The 25,445-nt window shown below is 34.1% G+C and overlaps 2 protein-coding genes across 5 annotated transcripts in view; one reads left to right on the forward strand and one right to left on the reverse strand.

Moving 5' to 3' along the window:
* The window catches only part of gol (ring finger protein goliath), an 89,165-nt gene extending 73,260 nt beyond the window's left edge, over window positions 1-15,905 (reverse strand). The window contains exon 1 of the mRNA XM_088260047.1: window positions 15,543-15,905. The gene's annotated coding sequence lies outside the window, so the exon portion shown is untranslated. The remainder of the gene's footprint in view (window positions 1-15,542) is intronic.
* Window positions 15,906-21,353: 5,448 nt separating this feature from the next.
* Bap170 (Brahma associated protein 170kD) overlaps window positions 21,354-25,445 on the forward strand; it is a 55,322-nt gene continuing 51,230 nt past the window's right edge. For all 4 annotated transcript variants that reach the window (XM_088260056.1, XM_088260057.1, XM_088260059.1 and 1 more), the window contains exons 1-3: window positions 21,354-21,502; window positions 23,176-23,269; window positions 24,500-24,779. In XM_088260056.1, the coding sequence (XP_088116182.1) occupies window positions 21,408-21,502; window positions 23,176-23,269; window positions 24,500-24,779 (469 nt within the window). In that variant the 5' untranslated portion in view covers window positions 21,354-21,407. The remainder of the gene's footprint in view (window positions 21,503-23,175; window positions 23,270-24,499; window positions 24,780-25,445) is intronic.

A 25,445-nucleotide genomic window follows, 5' to 3' on the forward strand; every position in this document is an offset into this window, starting at 1 on the left:
CCTGATTAGGATGAACATGGGCGTGCCTTCAATATAGGCAGAAAAGCAGTGCCTATCCTAACATTGTCCACCTCCGTAGTGTAATGATCAGCACGCTCGGCTACCGTTCTGGAGGTCCCGAGTTCGATTCCCAGGGGGGATCAAATAAATTTAAGTGATTTTTTTCACTGTTCTATTTATTCAATATTACCTAGGACTGGTACCCGAAGCGGAGGGCTGATCACCTTTCCTTCATGTGTTAACGATCAAGATAACACTGCGTGTACACGATGCAGTGTCCTATGCACCATTGGGGTGTGGATTAGGGTTTGAATCCTAACTTACACGCGTGACATATAAAAACGCAACTAGTACCTACATTACCTTACTAAGTAGTACCTAGCTTACCTTACTACCTACCTCTACTGCCTGACCTATTAAGTAGTACTAGCTTACCTTACTGCCTACCCTAATGAACTCTCTGTGCACGTCACTGAGAATTGTATTCGTTACTTTCATTCGGTTTATATTTCTTTCCAGCTAAACATATTCACTGCAATTTTTTTTTTAAATTTGGGCGTGACCTGACGACCAGCCGTGTTGCCGGAAACTGACTGAATTCTATAATGGCGAGTATAGCCTTAAAAATATCATTTCACTTCTTATCAAAGCGCTTATAACATATCGCTCACTCCTTTCAAGATCGTCATAAATCAAAAAACTTGATTTTCAGGAGAACGTTTTTAAAATTTAAAAACATAATACAATGTATTAAAAATAAATATCAAGCCACTTATTGAACTTTTTACTGTGCAACAGATCTTTTTAGGTAAAACCTGATGGTTCTTTCTCCATTTGAAAAAATATTAAATGAATTAAAAAAAAAATAAACAATACCTTTTCTTCAAAATGCAAAAAAAAACACTTTCTGCCCTGTAGCGGGTGAATATTAAGTTAAAAATATGCCTCTTTTGCTGGGATATAGTGCATTTTCTGGGCATTCCAAAAACATGCACAACTGAAAATTGACGATTTTTGATTTATGACGTTCTTGAAAGGAATGAGCGATATTGTGTTTGTTTGCAAGGAAGAACCCAGCCCACAGTAAACATTGATTTACGTATAGGGTTTTTTTTTCTTAGATTTTCCATGAATACTGTATGGGGGGTAAATAAACAAAGATAAACTGTATTATTACACTTCCGAGAACATTATTATAACACTGAAAATGTTTGCTCAAATAAAAACACTCATAAGAGATTCCAGTTAGTTTGCGGTCGTTCCTTATCTCCTGTACGTTTATATACTTTCATTGCAATGGAATTAATAATTGCATTTACAAAAATGTTAGTAATATTAGTATATAACCACACACCGAGATTTGTGTGTCTGCCGGTTTCGAGACGTACCCGTCTCTTCGTCAGAAAAATCACTACAACAGCATGCAAACAATACTACCCGTCATCACCATAGCACTATTCACACTTATTTGTGTAGTTGTAAGTGTGTGAATAGTGCTATAGTGGTAACTACTCACACTTATTTGTGTAGCAGTGATTAAAGAAAACACTTGTTTTTTACCACTTGAGTTTTATTATGACTACATGTTTCAGAAGTTAAACTTCCATCATTCAGGTCTGTATAATAACTAAAATATAAAATATAAAATTGTTCTATAAATAAGAAGGGGAGAGTAAGGGGAAGGGGTTAGTCAAGGGGCGGAGTTTGAAAACAAAGGAAAAATGGAAAGCAAAGGTGAAGAATTTTGAAACAAAATATTATTTAATAAATTATTATTAGAATTTAGGTTTTTTTTGGATTTCTAAATTTTCAAGATAATTCATAATTTGGCCTTTATATGGAACAAGGTGTAATAATTTTAATTTATGAAAGTGAAATGAGTGATTAGTATCTATTATGTGATTTGCTTATTTGTGTAGTTGTAAGTGTGTGAAAAGTGCTATGGTGGTTACTATTCACACTTATTTGTGTAATTATGAGTGTGCGAAAAGTGCTATGGTGGTAACTATTCACACTTATTTGTGTAATTGTATGTGTGTGAATAGTGCTATAGTGGTAACTATTCACTTATTTGTGTAGTTGTAAGTGTGTGAAAAGTGCTATGGTGGTAACTATTCACACTTATTTGTGTAGTTGTAAGTGTGTGAAAAGTGCTATGGTGGTAACTATTCACACTTATTTGTGTAATTGTATGTGTGTGAATAGTGCTATAGTGGTAACTATTCACTTATTTGTGTAGTTGTAAGTGTGTGAAAAGTGCTATGGTGGTAACTATTCACACTTATTTGTGTAGTTGTAAGTGTGTGAAAAGTGCTATGGTGGTAACTATTCACACTTATTTGTGTAGTTGTAAGTGTGTGAAAAGTGCTATGGTGGTAACTATTCACACTTATTTGTGTAATTGTATGTGTGTGAATAGTGCTATAGTGGTAACTATTCACTTATTTGTGTAGTTGTAAGTGTGTGAAAAGTGCTATGGTGGTAACTATTCACACTTATTTGTGTAGTTGTAAGTGTGTGAAAAGTGCTATGGTGGTAACTATTCACACTTATTTGTGTAATTGTGAGTGTGCGAAAAGTGCTATGATGGTGACGGGTAGTATTGTTTGCATGCTATTGTAGTAATTATCCTGACGAAGAGACGGGTACGTCTCGAATCTGGTAGACATAAAAATCTCGGTGAATGGTTGTATACTAATATTACTAACATTTTTGTAAAAAAATTACGCGTAATAGTAAAAATGACTAACCACAAAGAAAATGTTTTCACAACAATTTGAGTGTATCCAAATGCTTGTTCACAAAATCTGGATTATCTCCAATTACAGGAGTTATTTTCATATTATTTTTTGACATCAAATCAAAGATGAAAAAGAAGAATTCTTCTTAATCTTTCGGCAGTCAATTTGTGGTAAAATCTATCCATTTTCAAATTAAATTTTTACTTAGTAAATACTAATATTTCTTAAACTCTGCTGTGACACGTGTTTCGATGTGGTATTTACTACTTTAAGCAAAACTTAAATTTTAAATATGTTTTTCAAGAAAACTTAAATTTTAAATGTTTTTATATTTTCTTCGGTTTTTCTAGTGATTGCCATATCGTTATTCGATTTTCGTGAAACGTTTATCGTTTCACCGCAATGTTTATCAGGATTGGTGCCACACACGTCAATCCTGGCACCCCTGACTTCCTTATCTTCCAAAGGTCTAGTCCGGGTGTCTGCAAACTTTTTTTTATAAGGTCCGGATGTCCCTTAATAAGTCCCTAAAACTAAAATCCGAAATATATATCGCTCACTCCTTTCAACAACGTCATATATAAAAAAACTTGATTTTTCAGGAGATTGTTTTTAAAGATAAAAAAATATAATTCAATGTATTAAAAAAAATATCAAGCCACTTATTGAACTTTTTTACTGTGCAGCAGATCTTTTTATAATTTCATTAATTGATTCGGCAGTCACTTTGTGGTAAAATCTATCCATTTTTAATTAATGTTTTAAATAGTGGTATTTACTATGTAACACATTAATTAAAAATGGATCGATCTTTTAATCTTAAACCTGAATGTTTTTTATCCGTTTGAAAAATATAAAAAAAAATTAAACAGTACCCTTTCTTCAAAATGCAAAAACAACACTTTCTGCCCTGTAGCGGGTAAATATGAAGTTAAAAATATGCCGCTTTTGCTGGGATATAGTACATTTTCTTGGCATTCCGAAAACATGCACAACTTAAAATGGACGATTTTTGATATATGTATGACGTTGTTGAGAGGTGTGAGCGATATTAGTTGTTTAATGTTACGTATAAAATTGTTAGCCGACAAAAATAATGAACCCACATGAATTAAACAGTACCCTTTCTTTAAAATGAAAAAACAACACTTTCAGCCCTGTAGCGGGTAAATATTAAGTTAAAAATATGCCGCTTTCGCTGGGATATAGTACATTTTCTTGGCATTCCGAAAACATGCACAACTGAAAATTTACGATTTTTGATGTATGACGTTGTTGAAAGGAGTGAGCGATTGTATGTAATATGTTTTGAAAAATAAATAAATAAATAAATATTTTATCAGAATTTAATTGTTACGTATTTCTAAATTTTCTAAATTGTCCATAACTTGACCTTTCTTTGTAACTGAATGTTACAATTTAAGTTTATGCGGGTCAAATGAGTGGGTTAGTTTTCATTATGTGATACGCGAATTCTGAAAAAAAGTGGTATTTAGCCAAGTGTGGTATTGTTTAAGGAAAACCTTAAACTGTGCGGTTTTCGCGAGTAATACTTACGGATTTAGACTTCAGACGCCTTTATTATGTAGGTCGTCGGTCGTATACGTAAGTGAAGTAAACAATAATAATTATATTAATTATTGTAAATCACGCTATCATCGAAGGAGCGAACTTTAAACCTGATTCGAGGCAGTGCTGTTTGCCAATCGTCGTCGTACGGAAAATTAAACGCCATTGTTTTTAAGGCGAATATAAAACATTATGACGAATGCAATTGAGGCGAGACTTTGGTTAACCGACGTACAATAATATTGTTTGCATAAAACACATCGACGTGGCCACAATATTTTATTTTTATTTTTTAGCACCTGAATTTTTATTTTTTTATTTATTTTTTTTATTGGAAGGAAGAACAGTTATAATATATGATACATCAGAATACAAAAAATAAAATCATGAGTACCAATTACAGTTCTTCACAACTATGCATAAGAAAAGTCTATATATAAGAAGAGACATGAGACAAGGATGGAATAAAGAGAAAAAGAGATGACAGTGATAGGAAAAGAAGAAAAGGAAAGGACATGGAATAGAATTACATTTTTAGGTTTATAAGATTTCGAACAATTTAGCTTTAAAGTTTGAAAGATTAGAGTAAAATATATCAAGGAGGGTACAACATTCATTGAATTTCCCACAACTTCGATAAATAAAGGAATTTTTTAAATAGTTATTAGATGGTGCTGGATTATTTTCATATTATTTTTTGACATCTCATCGAAGATGAAGAAGAATATGGAAGTCTGGGCATTTACGGGACTGACGACCGTCATAGGCTGGTTTAAGTGATCACTTTAGACACGTGTAACATTCACCAATTCTATTTCAATTTTCATCTCACCAATAGATGTCTCTAGTGAAGTTCTAGTGATTCAAGAACAATGTTTCAAAAATTGGTTCATATATATATAGTACTTCCAAAATTTGAGTAGTGTGGTTGTCAATCATGGGTAGAATGGTGAATGTTGATGTGTGTAAAGAGATCACTTAACCAGCCTAACAGGTCGTGAGCCCTGTAAATACCCAGACTTCTAAATTCTTCTTCATCTATATAGAAATATCTAAAGACGATAAGTACATATTTGTATAAATTTCATAATTTGTGTACGTACTTTCGTTCATTCAAGAAACGTCATTTTGTCAGTAAGTTTCGTAGATACAAGATGTCGCTAATGAGCTCTAAATTCTCGTCTCGCTAATTAGGCTGTCTCGAAACAGAGCTACGTACAGTCTGTTCAAAGTTATTTTACCTCTCGCGAGTGTTTTTGCCTAGAATTTTCACTCATGAATTACATGAAATTATAGTAACTTTTAAAATAGTAAATCCACTGACGAATAGGCATAGGCTATGAAACTTATAAAGTTGAAGCCTGAGTAGGGACATGATAAACGGTGTTGCATAAGCCGTAGACAGATTTCAGAGTCACTTGGACGTTAGGTAAAAAAAAATATTTTACCTCTAGTTTTTATTTTATTTTTTATTTGGCAGTAAAAATAATTTAAAAAAATTAAAATGAACTAGAGGAAAAATAACTGTGAACATTTTTAAAAAATATTTATTTGGCAGTTTAAATAATTAAAAAATAATAATAAGAAAGTTGAGGTAAAATAACTGTGAACAGACTATAGTAAGGGTTGCAGTCAAGATTCATAGTGTTGCCAGGACTGCACACTCCGACTCGACCCTACCTATGACGACACGGCGCTAGCACTCGGGTGGGTACTCTGTTTTACAGTACTCGCCTTGCATAATAGTATTAGTTCTTAGTCGACTACGTAACTTCAAAATTGATTAAACAAGTATATTGGAAAATCGACTAATTTAAAACATTTTTTTCCACAAGTAATATGAAATTCAACTTTTATTACATTTAAATTGACATCTCAACAATATTTTTGAAATCTCAACGTAGACAAAGAAGAATATGGCATTTTAGGTATTTACAGGGCTTATGACCGTCGTCATAGGCTTGGTTAAGTGATCACTTTACATACGTGTAACATTCACAGTCTATAAATCAAAAATCGTCGATTTTCAGTTGTGCATGTTTTCGGAATGCCCAGAAAATGAACTATATTTCAGAAAAGAGGCATATTTTTATCTTAATATTTACACGCTACAATAAAAATAAAAACAATACATTTTGAAGAAAATGTATTGTTTTTATTTTTTTAAATATACTAAATATTTTTCAAATGGAAAAAAAAACCTTCAGGTTTTACCTAAAAAGATCTGTTGCACAGGTAAAAGTTCAATAAGTGGCTTGATATTTATTTTTAATACATTGTATTATATTTTGAAACATTAAAAACGTTCTCCTGAAAAATCAAGTTTTTTGATTTATGGCGTTCTTGAAAGGGGTGAGCGATATGAGCTCCAGCCACCTACGTTGAAAAGCTTTGATTAAGCAAAGACTTTGTTCTATTTGTATGTAAGGTCCGAATCTTGAATTAAATTGACATACTTGAGCTCCCTCTCAAAACATGATTTTTTTATGTAGCTTATAATTTAACCAGTCATTTTATTTACAACATTTTGAGTGTGTTCAAATACAAATCTCAACAATAAATCTGGTTTACAGGTCTTACGAACTGTCACAGGCTGGTTTACAAAACATAAATCGAATACATAATCTTTTGAGTGTCCAAATCATTGTTTACAAATCAGGGTTTCTCTACTTAGGAGTTATTTATAATGATATCTCAACATAGATGGATAAGTTTGAACAATAAACGCGATAATAGTGTCAGAAAAGGAGACTCTAAGTAGCATATCTGGCAAGAGAGTACGAGATAGAATAAGGAACACCAGGATAAGAGAAATATGCGAGATGGAAGATGTTTAGGTGGGGAAGGCAATGAAGGAGACAATGGTATGCGCGTGTGAGGAGAATGGAACCATCCAGACTCCCCCACATTGCATTTAAAGGCCAACCACAAGGTGGACGACTGTCGGACAGACCACCAAAGAGATAAACTGACACTGGAAATCGACATCGCAGGAGGCTAATCCCTTTTTAAAACAATCCACAAGGCCTACACAGAGAAGAAGAATATAAGCTTTCTTCTTCTGTTCGTGTCATGTCAGGTCCTGCTGACGTCTTAAATCCTTTTTGAAAACAGGCAACAGGGTCTACACCATGGGTGGCCAACATTTTCAGCAGCCGGGCCAGATTTTAGAAATGACATTTTACAGCGGGCCGTAAAACAAAATTTCTTGAATTATTCAAAGCAAACATATATACATATATATATATATATATATATATATATATATATATATATATATATATATATATATATATATATATATATATATATATATATATATATATATATATATATATATATATATATATATATATATGTATATATATATATATATATATATATATATATATATATATATATATATATATATATATATAATATATATATATATATATATATATGTATATTTATATGTATATATATATATATATATATATATATATATATATATATATATATATATATATATATATATATATATATATATATATATATACTCTTCTTTGGTCCAACGTCTTTACTACTTGACGCCATTATATGGGTCTTGAAATTGTCACGATAGTGAAATACTTCCATATATGGGATATGATACGAACTACGCACGATGAAATGTTCTTTTGGTGGTTTTATGTACAGTTAAAGAAAAAATATGTGAAATGCTCCGCGGGCCGCAAGTAGACACCCGGCGGGCCGCGGGTTGGCCACCCTTGGTCTACATCAAGAAGAAGATGATGAAGCTAATCTGCGAGAAATTGAGAGAGACTGCAAAAGATATGGCATTTATTTCTGACTTTTATTAGACATTCCTCGTAAATAAACACGTTTTGATGTGCAATACACCGTTGAAATATTAAAAGCGGTAAACGCGATCAAAACACCATAAATTTCGCTAAAATTTGACGGGCTAACTGCCCGCGCGATATAAGAGATAAAAGAAGAAAATCACGTCTGAAAATACATCGCTTTATGCATACAGTATAGCGACTCCATACTATGGTTATTAGCGTGTGAGATTATTATTTGAAAACTTGCTGCGTACGACACAAATAAAGTCACTCGAATTATAAATGCGTTAGAGATAAATCTTGCGCTAATTAGTGTGATTTTGAAATATGGGTCTAGGTTTTACAGAGTAATCTAGATTTGAGTTTTGCAACTTGAAAAGAGTGTCTCTTAAAACATCTTTGTATGAAATGAAATCTGAATATAAAACACTCTCCTTATCATTCATCGTTCACTTTGTGTAATACCATATTTAAAAGTGAACGATGAATGATAAGGCGAGTGTTATATTACCATTCCACAAAATTAACAATGCTTGTAATATACAAAATATATAAATACATATGTTACAAACTTCGATTTAATACATTCTAATAAGTATTGTCCGCCTCCGTAGTGTAATGGTCAGCACGCTCGGCTACCGTTCTGGAGGTCCCGGGTTCGATTCCCAGGGGGGGTCAAATAAATATTAGTGATTTTTTCACTGTAATATTTATTCAATATTACCCTGGACTGGTACCTGAAGCGGAGGGCTGATCACCTTTCCTTCATGTGTAAACGATCAAGATAACACTGCGTTTATATGATGCAGTGCCCTATGCACCATGGGGGTGCGGATAAGTGTTTGAATAAAAAAAAAAATGAATAAGTATTATTTCATGACCTTGTTAATTAAATTACAATGAAAAAACTTATACTTATTTAGAGGTTTCAGTTTATAAAACCCGAAGATGCATTAAGGATTGGACCAAAATCGCATGCGATAATTTGTGAATAGTGATATAATAGTGACGTGTATATTGTTTGCATTATGTTGTAGTAATTGTCCCGACGAAGAGACGGGTACGTCACGAAACCGGTAAACAAAAATCTCGGTGAGTGGTCATATACTAACATTACTATCAATTTATTATTAGATTAAAACCAATATTTTTAGCTTTTCCACTTTTTTTATTTGACCAGAGACCGGGTTTCGTCGTTACCGACATCATCAGAGTGATACCAGTCTGATGATGTCGGTAACGACGAAACCCGGTCGCTGGTCAAATAAAAAAAAGTGGAAAAGCTAAAAATATTGGTTTTAATCTAATAATAAATTAAAAATGCAATTCCATCACGAAGTGTCAGTGGATAATATAAATCTATTACTATCAATATTATATATTATCTTGAGACGATCCTTCTAACAAGGCATAATCCAGTATTTGTATACAAATATTTAGAAACACTCGAGGCATCAAATGCAACACACCAAGAAAAGTACATCGCCAATTTTGAACACATTTAAAGGTGGAGACTGACCGGAGCATTTCGTCGTAACATAACGTCGTAACATCGCTCGCGGCGAGCATCAGCGAGCATCCGAAACCATGGATGGAGCGCTCGGCTCGCTGTACTGACTGCCTGAATGCTCGCATCGTAACGTGTTACGTTACGACGAAATGCTCCGGTCAGCAGTGGCGTGCCTAGGGTTTACCAGTAAGGCAAGCCCATTATTTTTCACATTCGTGAATACATGGTGTGCCTATAATTTCTTCACCCCATATCATTCCCAGTATAGTAAGCACCCAGAAAATATTATAAATATAAACAATGTATTGTAATCATTGTAAAAATATGTTAACATGTAACTTTTGTAAGGTATAGCCATCACCTAGAAATAAAGAAAATGTTCACTATAGTAAAATACCTTCCTCAGATATTAACCATAACCAATAAGTACCATCACCATATAATGGCATGCATAGTGTTTAATAATCATGTAAGTGCGTGATAATTTAAAAATAGTCATACATTAATTATGTATTTGTAATCATTTGGTCTAGATTTAGTCATTTTTATTTGGAGTTGTTAGGCAAGCCGGGCTTTTGGGCTTCTAGGGAAGTACCGCCACTGCCGGTCAGTCTCCACCTTCACGTTTTATTTACTCATTTAAACTTCATGCACATAAAAAAATACATTGGCGGGCTTATTGCTAATAAGCAATTTCCTCCAACCAGCCAAAATACGTTGTGGCGATCACGCCGGCATGCCCCTAGCTCTCCCGCACACACAACGCTCGGCTTTCTAATTCGAGTCACGATCGCAGAACTTGGATGTTGTCTCGACGACGGACGTTGGATTCGCCGGTGTCTCAAGGCGAGTCGCCCATTACGGCCACAGTCCATCCTGCGTGTGTTTGGGCATTAGCACCGACGGACGAAGATGAAACAAACGAGATAACACAAACACCCAAGGCCCGGATTGACGAAACATCGCGCGTGGTGGCGAGGACACCTAAATTGATCAAATCGCCAAATAGTTATACTTTGACCCTTTGACTACCAAAATCCGATACATCGGCTTTCGATACTCCAGCGCAGTGGTTCTTAATCGGTGTTCCGCGAGCTTGTTAAAAGTGCTCCATGAAATTAATAATAATAAAATAATAATAAAACCCTTATCCGCACCCCAATGGTGCATAGGGCACTGCGTCATATAAACGCAGTGTTATCTTGATCGTTTACACATAAAGGAAAGGTGATCAGCCCTCCGCTTCAGGGTAATATTGAATAAATATGACAGTGAAAAATCACTTATATTTATTTTACCCCCCTTGGGAATTCTTCGAGAGTCTCCTTCATCTTTGTTGAGATGTCAATATAAATAACTCTTCAATGGAGAAACCCAGATTTGTAAACAAAGATTTGGACACACTCGAAATATTGTGTATTAGATTTACGATTATTATTTAAATTCATTTCACGACAAGTTTCGAATACTATAGATGTTTTCATCAACAGATAATTACAAAAACTTTTTTTTCAATCAACATGCCATTCACAAAGTTAATGACTAATCAGTAAATAATATAGTTTTGTACTGAGATTTCTTGGTCGTGGTTTCGTTGTTTCCTACATCATCAGACTGGCGGACAAAACAAAACGCCAGACAAAATTCTATGTAGCATATGAAGAGATGCATGTCGGTTATGCGAGAACATAATTAAAATGTTGGTACTCATATCGCTCACTAATTTCAAGAACGTCATAAATCAAAAATCGACAATTTTCAATTGTGCATGTTTTCGGAATGCCCAAAAAATGTACTATATTCCAGCAAAAGAGGCATATTTTTAACTTAACATTTTCTCGCTACAGGGCAGAAAGTGTTTTTGCATTTTAAGAAAATGTATTTTTTTATTATTTTTTTAAATATACTTAATATTTTTCAAATGGAGAAAAAACCTTCAGGTTTTACCTAAAAAGATCTGTTGCACAGTAAATAGTTCAGTAAGTGGCTTGATATTTATTTTTAATACATTGTATTATATTTTCAAACTTTAAAAACGTTCTCCTGAAAAATAAAGTTTTTTGATTTATGACGTTCTTGAAAGGAGTGAGCGATATTTCACCCCGTTTTTTGCTCTGGAATAAATTTTAATGCACCGTCTTCTGCCACTAACGCTAAATAAACGAATCATTATTCCTTTATTACTTCAAAATGTATACACATTTTCACAGTTCCTCGTGAATCACTGCATAAAAAAGAAGAAAAAGCATTCATAAAAATGTATTTTTATACAAATTTCTTTTTCCCGCCACTTTTGAATTCTGCATTCAAATTGAAAAGCGCAGGAGAAGAATGACGTATGAGTATACAAAATGTAGCGAATTCAATGAACAATATTACGAATAAAATGGGGTAAACCCCGCTCAGTCCGGCTAGTTAACGTCGAAATTCTAGTCTGTTTAAAATCAGACTCTTCGAGTATTTTTTTTAAACGTGGAATGTTGCATGTTTATTATTATTTTTTCATTTGGCATTTTGTGGGATAACATTACGATTTGAATATAAAAATTTAACACTTGTTTTAACATAAAAGACCACTGTATAGTTTTTTTTCCATATATTTGACCAGTGACCTGGTTTCGTGGGGAGGACCAGTCTGATAATGCCGGTAACGACGAAACCCGATCACTAGTTAAAAAAATATATGTGGAAAAACTATATAGTTGTTATTTTATTATATAAAATGCAGTTCCACCAAGAAATGTCAGTACAAAACTTAAATCTAATGTAAGACCAAGTTTTACCTTTTCCACTATACTCGTAATTGAAATGTCAAAACTGTCCGTTACAATATATATTTGATTAAAAAATAAACGCAAGTATTCAATTAAAATTTATATCCATATTTGTGAACAAGTATTCGGACACACTCAAAATGATGTAAACGAGATATCGCTCGTTTGGTGCAACAATGGCGTAATTACACTTTTAGAAATATCACAGGAGATGCTATTCAGACGTTGTAGCAACAGAAATGGCGCCATTTTACTTAATTCTACAATGACACTCGCGCCATTTCTCGCAGCATTTCACCACAAAATCAATTCTGTCCATGTTTCTTCCGATTTCAATAGTTTTTCCGCATATTTTGACATATTTAACTTGTTTTTAAAAAATGTAATTACCCCATTGTTGCACCAAATGAGCTATATTCCACCTGACCCACAATATTACCGAGCGATTTGTCTCGATTCACCGGACTGACCATGAAAGGATTGTGCGAGGTATAACTCTACGCGGGAAGGTAGGTACTGGGTACCTACGCCATTTAGTATTTATCTTGTGCATGTAGCGTATATACCGTCAGCTGGGAAGTGCACTGGCCGCGTGGATAAAAATACCCACGAGCTTTTTTTAGGGCGGGATCGAGTTGAAAGCGAACAACTTCACATATTTTCTGAAAGTGCATTTGAATGCGCAGTTATTATGAAAATATGAGACTAGAAGCTCATTCTGAAACCGTTTAATGATTTTTTTTCAGTTTATTTGAAGGCGTTTCATAAAAGGAGATATAATTTAGATAGAAGGGATATACGCAAGGCTTTTTTTTAAACAAAAAGGTCTCAGAACTCACTTCATGTCGAGCTTTTAACTAAAAAAAATATTTTCAAATTTCATTTAATACCACATTTTATCATTTTGAGGAATTATATAAATATAGAATGTAATTAGGTAAACGCAAACATTGTTTCGTCTACTTGATTTTGAAAATTAAGAAAAACTCATTTATCAGTCAGTTAGCGTTATAAAACGATTATTGGTTTGTGCTTTTGTCCATCTTTCTTCGGATCGGTGCTCTTGATCGGTGCGTGAACACGTTGCGCGTAAATTCGATCACGCCAAACTGTAGTAGTCGCTCTCATTTTTCGGACTGCCGGACGGTAAAATTCCGTGAAGTGCACAAACGCCCTTACATGGAAAAAAAACCCTGAATATACGTATATACCGTATATAGCGTACCTTTGCTGTTGCGGGACCGATGGCATGGAACGTTCTTCTACCAGTATTTAGAAATAGTAAGAGTGAGATGATCGTAAGAAAAAAAAATTCAAACGCATTTGTTTGGTAAATCATTTCTACTATCTCCTTTCCCCCAATTCAATGATAGAGAAGCGCCTTTGAGGTAGTATTTTACGCAAATGGCGCTATATAAATTATCCAATTTTATCATACGACGATTTTCCACACGTTCGTCAGAGGGCATGCATTTCGCACTTCCTGTGCCAATTCCATGTTTCGCTTCCATACGTCAGAATCAGTACGACTGATGAACCACTGTAAACCTGCTTAAGTGTGATGCAGTGCCCTATGCACCATTGGGCACCGATAGGGGGTAAGTAGATTAATTTACAAACGTGTATATTCCGGTAGGCACTACTGAGAGGCTAGATTCCGTCACATCCGATTTTGGTCGGAGTTACAAGTATTGATGTTTGTGTTTTGTTTACATACATTCGTGATATTCGTGTGTGACGCATTAGTACGCTGTGAATGAAATGCATAAACAAGGAAAATATATTTTTACGAATCGTGTACTCTCGTATTTGCAGTGGCGTGCACAGAGAATTAATTAAGGTAGGCAATAGAGGTAGGTAGCAAGGTAAGCTGGTACTTCTTACTGGGGTATTGAAAGCTGTCCCACCGCATGCCCAGATCTGATACAGAAGCATCTAGGCTTTCTAGACAGATCTGCTCTTGCAAAGCAATTTTTTTCTTCTTCTTACTAGGCTAGGCAATAGAGGTCGGTAGTAAGGTAAGCTTAAGCTAGGTACTACTTAGTAAGGTAGGGTAGGTACTGGTTGCGTTTCTGTCACGCGGGTAAGTTAGGATAGGCACTGCTTTTCTGCCTATATGGAATGCACGCCCCTGCATATATGGTACATACCAGATCTCGACAAGGTGGCAAGAAGCTAGTGTGAAAAACAGTGAATTAATTACTGAACGGTAAGAAAATCAATTGAACGATTCCGTTGTCGAGAGGAAATTATTTGAGGAATCAGTGCATAAATCTACCATCTCTCCCATTACTTTGTAATGTTCTTCAGTACAAAAAAAAACCCAAATGTACAAAAAAAAAATCACTGGTAACATGAAAAAAAATGTTGGAAAAACTACAATGCTCTTGTTTTATTATATTTATTATTTTAAATTTATAATTAAAATGTAACTTTGTTTTAAAATCACTATCAATTTATAGTGATTTAAAAACAAAGTTACATTTTAATTTCATAAAATAAAAATATCACAAAGTTAGTGCTTCAAATATAAATTATATTAAAATATATTTATAGAATTATTTAAAATGTTGAACGTAGCTTTTATTTAATTTTAAAGATCGAGTGCGCTTAGTAATAATAAAACAAAAACTTGTTTGCACTTTTTACAGTATTTTAAATTGTTTTTTTTCGAGATAAAAAATGCAAACCGGACCGCTTACTGACCTGGCGACTTCGATTAAATTCCATAGATGAGAATAATCAATCGCTAGAAACAATGTCGTTGACAAAAAGTGATGCGTTAATTTTGCATACCCATAGAACTCCTTGCAATTATGTATAGTAATATTCTTGTCTTATATATTGAATATTGCAGTTCCTTTTACGGGTTTGTCATTTTGCCGTTCGCGACATTTTGACGCCCAAAGTTACAATTAAAATGCAGAAAAAATACTCACTGAATATAATATTCAACAACGAACCCGCAGTTTTAATTGTGTGCAAATTTCTGTATATAAACCAGGATGTCTTATTGCGTACTGTGCATATTATAAACAAAACCAAGTAGGTCTTCAGCAAAAAAGAGGAACGCTAGCAAACAAAGAAAATCGTAAAGTTATCGTTGAAAATATCCACTTACCTCAGTGAAATTATGAAAATACGGCTTGTTGTGTATCCAACTATCAAACACGTATTACATTCGTAGGATTTTAAAACAAGAAAACTTAACACGTTTATTAATCCGGACACTAGGATTTGCCAGCCACAGAGTCAACTCAAAAGTCACGTAGTCGAGGCAAAAACGTCTCGATTTCGGCGGAATGATTATCGACGCCGTAAATTCACACTATAGCAGTCACCCGTTAAAAAAAATGTCCATTAATTCGATACATATGCACTAGGCGTGTTTTTTTAATCAGGGTCTACTGAATATTGTCGTAATTGTGACAGGGCACCGACAAAAATGCCAGCAACAACCCCAACCGACTGTCAAAACTCAACTGAAGTTGAAGCGCACTTGCCGCTACGGAATTGAAAATGGTAATTCAAGCTTTGTGCAAGGGATAATGTGAAATATCCCTCTCTTTGTTCCTCTAACGGGATGCAACGATCGCGAAAGAAAGAGACACAGCATTTGCAGTACCTGTGGATTATTTACAGTGCAAGAATGTTTAAACGAGATAGAATGTGTTTTGTAGTGCGCTATCTTTTTCTTTTCTTCTTTAAATATCATGATTTATTTATTATAAGCTTGCGATGTATTTTCCATGCCGTGATGCCAATAACAGCTGTTTGGCAGGTGACAGCCGATAGTGTGTGACTTGTGATTTGTGACTTGAAATTATAATTCCAATAGCAACATGAAGAAGCCTTATTTGTTGGTTATTATTTTTTGTTGACGTCTTTGTTATATTTAGACTTCTAGAAAAATATAAAGAAAACTTACCTTAGAACTAAACTAAGTCTAGTAATTTTTAATCCAGTTAGCAAAACCATGCAAAAGCCTTTCCTTTCTGTAACACATTGTTTTCGCTTATTTTTTTAAAAAATAAAGCGCAATTTATTTTACAAATATGTAACATTGTTTTCTAAACGCGTCAAAAATGTGTATATTCCAAATCATCTACATAAGGACGTTTTTGTGCGCTACAAAATCCGTGACGTAGCAGTCGTTATATGTCCATACAATCGTAACCGTCTCCTTCATTCGCCAATCTCAACTATAGGCGAGGGGATGGGGAGCGGATTGCACAGGAGTCGAAGGGCAACGATTTTGTCGTGACAATGTTTAGTCGGGTCCACATTAGTTTCATTTTTTACTGTTGGTGAAAAAATAAACAGTGCCTCAATTGAATGCGATGCCTTAATCACCATTTCCAGCTGAAAAATCTAAAAAAGGAAAATGTGCTTTGATAAAAATAACATTACTTTGCACAAAAGTAGCGCTACTCAGGGTTTATATAAAACATTGAATAAAGTTTTTATTTAGGTCATCACTACTACTACTATAATTACACTACTACTACTACTATCATTACACTGTTTTCTTTCAGGGATGGACAGAGAGAGGATAGAGCGCCACACTCTTCTGCCCTAACATAAACATCTAGCTTTCTCTGCATCCATACATCTAGTCATACATGCCATTGCCCCCCCCCCTTACGTATAAATTTTTGACACAAGATTGATTGATTTTGTTGTGTCAAGTATTTCTTTACCGCGAACCTTTCCTTAATTTATAATGAAAAAACATCTCCTTAATTTTTATGTTGCTATATTCAATAATAATGATTTTCTCTCCTAGCAATTCGCACTCAAGTGGTGCGCAGGGCACTGCATCGAATCGACGTTCAAATGTTCGACGTTCAAAAAATATGATAACTCGATTGTGATCGTAATCGACGTCGACATTAAAACAATGCAATTAGTCCTTGGCTTCAGATTCAGGAGTTCAAGGTGAATGGCTACTACTTATACTACTACTACTACCATCATGCCGTTTCCCCGCAGGGATAGGAAAGGATGGAACGCCACATTCATCTGTCCTGATATACACTCCTAGCTTCCTTCTTCAGACTATTGACGCCACTAACTTTTAGGTTCTGATTGATCCGATCGTGCCAAGTCTTTTTCGGCCGTTGTCGTTCTGTTCCCCCGCTCACATTCGCCATATATACTTTCTTCGTCAATATCTCGTTATCCATTCGCTCCACATATCCATACCACCTTAAAGAACTCTTTTTATTCTTTTCAATGTAAAGCTAAACTAGGTGAATTACATTACTGATATTGGTAGAGGAAGTGGAAAAGAAATAGTAAAAAGAATGATATGGTATTTATAAAGAAATGCACAAATCACAGCACAGATTTCCAATCTTCGTGGACCCATTGCTCCTAGAAGATGTAAAATTTTTCAGCAGTTACTACACTAATCACAACATATAATAAAAAAAATGGAAAGGTATTATTGTAAAGAGTTTCTTACGTCAAAAAATTATAAATTTCAGCATATCTGGCGTACCAAAGAAACTCGATAATGTTTGAAATCAACGAGTCGTGAACAGATTATTTCGTAAAGTAACATTTGAACTTTGATTTTGTCAAAAATCACGTTTTGTATTTTCGCGTTCTTACTTAGCTTATGATGAAACCTTAAAAATTTCTGCGATCTATTTTTAGCCCACTTTAATAAAACGTTATAATCAAATTTTACTGTTTTCCTGAAAATTCCCCAGTAAACTGTATCTTTTTAATTATGTCCACAATCGCGCGGACTTTTCTAACTTATTTTGGTATTTTTCCTCAATCGCCCATCTGTATGACTATCAATTAATAAATTTAATAAATTAAGTTTTGATCTTCCTTCAAGTGACTACAATCGTCCACTGAGGGTTATGTTGCTTACATTTAGAATCAAAGGGTGACATCGGTGGAGAGAGAAAGGATGGTTATTTTCATTGCTCTTTTTACTACGCTTTGTGTTTCTATAATACAATATGTAATGAAAAGCGTTTTAGTGTAACAATAAAAATGGTATTTTATTTTTATTTTATTTATTTATTTACGGTTCACAAACAATGAAAAACATATTACAATAAACGAAATACAGTGCAATACAGATAGTTTTGATGTTTTTCATCAATTACATGGGAACACAACAAGCTTACAGAAACAATAAAGGTGCAGGTTAAACACATATTTAAAGAATAGTTATTTGGTGGTAAAAAAAAGGGTAGTAACAATTAAAAGTAATGAAGTAAGAAAAATAAAAATAAAAATTAGAAGTAAAAATAAAAAGTGAAATTAAACTACGCTACATAAGGTATAAAATTCAAGACTCCACCAAATTGGTGAAATCAATTTGAAATTGATTTCACCAATCCGGTAATAGTCCTCTTGTATTTCTCCGTGCCATCATTAAATATGTTGATGGTCACATTATCAGTATTTTCTAAATTATTATACAATCTTAGCATCCTAGAAATGGAGTTAAAGTGTGCCATATTATTGTTATATACTGGGAGAGAAAATGTGTTGTGCCTCCTTAATCGCCGAGAGGGAACATTCATTGCTATCTTCTCGACACAAAATGCTGAATCAATGTTACCATGGATTATATTATAAAGATACATTAAGTCTGCAATTTGTCTCCTGATTTCCAATTTGTCAATATTGAAATATTCTAGGCGCTCCTCATAACATAACAGAGTTCGGCCTAGGTGACATTTAAATGTGAGCATACGAAGAAATTTTTGCTGCACAGACTCAATCATATTTACATAAGTCAAATAATGAGGTGACCAGACAACACATCCAAATTCTAAGTTACTACGAACCAATGAATAATATAAAGAGATTAGTGATGCTGGATTTTTAAAAGGTTTAGCAATTCTAAATATGAAGCCCAGCATTTTTAATGATTTTTCTTTGACTTTATTGAAATGCGTGGAGAATGTGAAGCGCGAGTCTAGAGTAATTCCAAGATCTAGAATTGTGTTAACAGAGTTAAGGTCGACATTATTAATGGAATATATAAAGTTTTTTTGGATTCTATTTCTTGTAAACGTAATTTTGAAACATTTTTGAACATTTAACTTCATATCATTCAACATACACCAGTTGTTCAATATATTTAGATCATTTTGGAGGAGTTGAATGTCCGTTGTAGTTTTTATTTTTTGAAATATTTTCAAATCATCGGCATACAAGAGAAAATTACATTTTAACTGAGATCCAAGATCATTGATAAAAATTAAAAACAATAGTGGACCAAGGTTAGATCCCTGCGGCACACCTGATGTGACGAGTATTGGAGATGATTCATATCCATTCAGACAAACCACCTGAGTTCTATTTTTTAAATAGGATGTTATCCAGCGCAGGAGGTTGCCATGAATGCCAATTGCTTCTAGCTTTTTTAATAATATGTAATGATTAACTTTATCAAATGCTTTTTGAAAGTCAGTGTACACTGCGTCCACCTGATACCCTTCATTCAATGCAGAACAAATATAATCACAAAATTCAAGTAGGTTCGATGCTATTGAACGCTTTGGAACAAATCCATGTTGTTTAGAGCTTATTAGTGGCCTACAGTATGACATAATTACAGCGTAAATTAGTTGTTCAAATACTTTTGCAAAACACGATAATATGCTGATAGGTCGGTAATTTCTCATGCGAGATTTGTCTCCTGATTTATGGATGGGAATTATATTAGCCATCTTCCATAAATCGGGGAAGATACATTCATTTAGAGATTTGGTGAAGATAATATGTAATGGCACACACAATTCGTCACTGCAATTTTTTATAAAAACACTTGGGAGCTGATCAGGTCCTGGACCTTTGTTATTATCTAGTTTTTTAAGACACAACCTTATAGTCTCTACACTTATATTTATGTTAGAAAGATTGAACTGGCTCAATGTATTGAGGTGATCAACAAATGTATTAGATAACTGACTAGGATTTGATTGATTAAAAACAGATGCAAAATATTTTGAGAATACTTCTACTATGTCTCCTCCATTATTTGCATGTATATCATCAAAGTTCATAAGTTTGGGAACGCAATTTGTGGCACGAAGAGATTTAGAATATGACCAAAAAACTTTAACATTTCCCACCAATCCTTCTTCAATGGAATTTATATAATTTTTGAAGCATTCCTTTTGTAATGCTTTAGATCTTTTCCTTAATGTTGAAAATATTTCATAATCTAGGGGGTTACCATTATTTTTTGCTCTCATTCTGTATTTATTCTTTTCTTTCAAGATTCTAATAAGTGGTTTGCTAAACCATTTTGGATAGTGACTGTTCATTTTATTATTTTTCATTGGAACGTGATTATTTATAATATCCCAAAGTATATTATAAAATGTTAAGACCATGTCATTTGTACCCAATTCTTTAAATTTCATGGACCAGTCTACTGACAAAAGGTCTTGACGACATAGTTCATAATTACATTTATATGTATGGTATGATATAAAGAATGTGGGACAAGGTGCCAGAGTTGCAACTCTGAGACCGTAAAAGATAAAGTTAATTTAAAAATTCGTACAATAAATGTATTGCATTTTTATTTCAAATCTGTGTAAGTCCTGAATAAGTAATTTATTTTTATACCCATGCTTTTGTTTTATGACATCATTGCAGTTAGTTAGTTTGCAAAATGATTAAATTAAAGCTAGAAATATTTCTAACCTTAGTCCTCCATTACCTGAATTTGAAAAGAATTAATACTATCCAAACATTAATGTTTCTCTCTAATAGATAATATTGATGAACAAAAGCTCCAAAATTAAAAAAAAAAACAAATAACGGTGATTTGTAATTACCTACTAAAATCTCTGGGGTAGGTACTCTTCTGAGTATAATATTTTTGTCTATGGTCATAAATTTCTATTTATGTTTGTTGTTTATGATTGCGGCGTCTGTCAAGAAAAGTTGTCAAGCGGCGATAGTTTTAGTTTTAATTTAGTAAAATAATCAAATAAGTATGACGAAATTTCATGTAAAAACAAGTTCAGCGGCATATATTAAAGACAAAGACATATTCCTCAAGGAGTTGAGACATTTTCATGAAGTCAGAGGGTGAGTTAAATCAAATCGTTATTGCCGCAAGTAAACAATGCCTTTTGCAATTTATATACGAATTTTAACATAATCTTTAATATTTTTCATAACTGCATATTGATTTTACCGTCCTCTCTTAGAATACGTATTTGTGATTTGGTTTCCCATATAATCCAACCAAATAAGTCACGGATCTGTGCAATATCCTTTTTCAATGAGTGACGGGCTTGGATGGGGGTGACTACTTTGTACAAATTGAGTCAATATTCCAAATTTGTCACCCGCAAAAAATATCAACTACACAGATGAATATTTAGACAAGTAAATTTTAATATTCCAAACCGTAGACTTGGAAATAATGCACTGTTGTTCCAAAATCAACATAAAATAAATATATGGCAACTATGCACCTTTTTCTCGTTTGTGTCGTGTTGCGAACTCGATATCAGGACTTTTTTGGTGTTAATATGTCTAGATTTAAACATTCACTGACTAGATCAGGGGCTCCCAAAGTGTGCGCCGCGGCGCCCTGGTGCGCCGTAGAAAGTCAAGAGGGGCGCCGTGGTCGATACTCTATCATTATCCGAAACCACAAATATTTTCGGGTACCTATAAAGTATAAATTTCTATTTTGAGAGCTAGCATCTTTTTACCCAACTTCTATTATTGAAGGTACCTATTTCTTTCGACTATAATATATATACATATGTATATAGTCACATTATCTATTCCAAATAGCTCACTAAAGTAGGGCACCGTGACAAAATACTAAACTTCTAAGTGCGCTGCGGGCTGAAAAAGATTGGGAATCCCTGGACTAGATGTCCAGAAAGACAACCATGGAGTTCTTAGATTCTGATCTCTGTCTTGAAACTCAAATCAACAGAATAAAAGTGCATAAATTATATTCCAGATATTGATATGGTCAATAATAGGTATTCTTATTAATTATTAAGGCAACTTCCTATGAAAAAGGGCTGTATAGATTATATTTTGTGTTTTAAAAGCATTTTTAATTTTGTAGTATGGTAATATAAAACACTCCTCATCATTCTTTGTTCACTTTGTGTAATACCACTTTAAAACTCATTTCACGACTACCGGTTTCGGAATAACCATTCTATGATCAGGTTAACTGTATAGATTGTCCAATAAATAGTCTACAAATTCACGGATGAGGTGTTTCATTTCGCTCACTCCTTTCAACAATGTCATATATCAAAAATCATCAATTTTCAGATGTGCATGTTTTCGGTATGCCCAAAAAATTTACTATATCCCAACAAAAGCGGCATATTTTAAACTTAATATTTACCCGCTACAGAGCAGAAAATATTGTTTTTGCATTTTGAAGAAAATGTATTTTGAAATTTACAAAATATTTTTCAAATGGAGAAAAAACCTTCATGTTTTACCTAAAAGTGACTTGATATTTATTTTTAATACATTTTAATATATTCTTAAACTTTAAAAACGTTGTTGAAAGGAGTGGGCGATTTGATATATAGGAATGTGAAATCCAGACACTGTCCAGCTGTTGTTACAGTAAAATATATGGTTTCTCCTGTTTCTTATTGTATGTATAGGTAGGTTTATTTTGCCAAGTAAAACCTAAATTAAAGATGGATAGATTATATCGCAAAGTGACTGCCGAATCAATTAATGGAAAAATGGGTTTATTTTCTTTGCAGGACGGCTATTCGCCATTTCCCGGTCATCAATGGAAAGGAGGTGGACCTATATCTTCTATACATGATGGTGACCCATCACGGTGGATGGATGAAGGTATTTTATTCACAATATTCCGAGTGCGTCCAAATCTATGTTCACAAATCAGGATTTGTCCACTTAGGAGCTATTTATATTGACATCTCAGCAAAGATTTCTAACTAACTAACCATCACGCCGCTTCCCCGCAGGGGTAGGCAGAGAGAATCGAACGCCAAACCACTCGGTCTTTGCAAACATTCTTTGCCTCTTCTACATTCATGCATCTCCTCATACATACCCGACGATTATTACGACTCCTGACCCGGTCGCTTTCAAGTATTTGACATACCTGATTGTGACAAGTTTTCCTCGGTCGTCCTCTGCTTCTTTTTCCAACTACATTCGCCTCATAAATTTGTTTAACCGTTCTTTCTTCACTCATACGCTCCACATGTCCAAACCATCTCAACACACCTTTCTTAATTTTATCAATAATAGCAAAAAGATTGTGCAAAGATTTCAATTAAGAAATTTGATGACGCATGCGAACGCACTTTTTGCGTTTTATAAAAATATCTAAAATATATAAGTTTAAACCTTCATATCGACGTGCCCTACGTAAAGTGCTCTAACTACGTTTTTGTCAATTTTGAGATATTTGGTGTACGTTATCAACTGACCGTTATCTACAAATATAAACAAACCGAAAAAATTTATAAAATAAACTACGTCTAGTTTTCAGGCGTATAAGACCCTATCTATTGAATGTTCGAAATGAACTGAACTCCTAAAACTCCTAAACTACTTAATTTTGACAAAGCATAAAGTTTTAAAACGATTTAATACATTATTTTATCGTGTTTTTGAATGTATAATACTAGTTTAGAATTTCAGATAAAACCGTTAATTAATTTTAAAAAAATACGTTGAAAAAATCTTCTTAGCTCTCTCCTGTAAAGTAACAGATTTGCAGATAGAGTACTTTACGTAGGGGCCGTCGATATATCCCTTATTAATATATTATTAGATTAAAACCGATATTTTTAGCTTTTCCACTTTTTTTATTTGACCAGCGACCGGGTTTCGTCGTTACCGACATCATCAGACTGGTCTACAATAATCACACACTACAATAATCACACAACGTGATATTTATCTATTGTACATCAACATAAGTATTGTAATTATTCTTGCTTTATAGTTAGCAAGTGACATGTTCCAGATATTGGTATGGTCCGCAAAGTCATTGCTGAGGTTTTGCATTCGGTGAATGGGAGTATTTCTAAACCTGATTGGCTCTTCCAGGTGAACAGCCAGGGCCTGTGGGACAGCATGCTCAAGCAGCTGGGGCTGCCCGCGTCATGTGTGAACGGGGGCGTCGCCGTGAGGCAGCTCTACCTGCGGCACCTGGAGCGCTGGGAGCGCGCGCGCGGCGGCGGCGCGGCGGGCGGCGCGGCCGGCGCAGAGGGCGCGGACGGCGCGGACGAGGCGGACGACGAGCGTCCGCGCCGCGCCGCTTGGGGCGCGCCCAAGCCGAGGAACACTGTCGCGCACAGCTATAATCACAACCAGCACAATGTACCAGGTGACGTATCCCCGTATAACTGTTGTGTCCAGAATGTGTGCTGAAATTTTTTCTCTTGAATGCGTCGAATGTATTTAAAAAAAATAATTAATAGTTGCCTTTATTATGTACAAGGATTTATAACAAATTTAGTTCGTATGTCTTAAAATAATAATGGACGTGTATAGTTAATCATACATGAATAACATTTCGAGTGTGTCCAAATACTTGTTCACAAATCTGGATTTTCTCCAATTTTAGGAGTTATTTTTCATATTATTTTTTGACATTTCATCAAAGATGAAGAAGAATATGGATGTCTGGGCATTTACGGGGCTGACGACCGTCATGTGCTGGTTTAAGTGATCACTTCACGTTTGTGAATTTTACACGTGTGTAAAGTGACCACTTAAACCAGCCCATGACGGTCGTCAGCCCCGTAAATGTCCAGACTTTCATATTCTTCTTCATCTTTGATGAGATGTCAAAAAATAATATAAATAAATAAGCTTGATCCCTAAAAACAATACAATAGACACATTGGATTAAATATCGTATATCAATCAAGATTCGTCACATAGCTCATTCTTTTGTCATATTTGTCTTATCATATTTTCTAAATAAGACAAAAAAATAAAGTATAAAAAATGAAATAAAATAAATAAACTAAATCTAATAGTTCTTTAT

Source organism: Brachycentrus maculatus, unplaced genomic scaffold, assembly GCF_059751285.1.
Source record: "Brachycentrus maculatus isolate JH-2025_06_01 unplaced genomic scaffold, ASM5975128v1 h1tg000122l, whole genome shotgun sequence".
Lineage (NCBI taxonomy): Eukaryota > Metazoa > Arthropoda > Insecta > Trichoptera > Brachycentridae > Brachycentrus > Brachycentrus maculatus.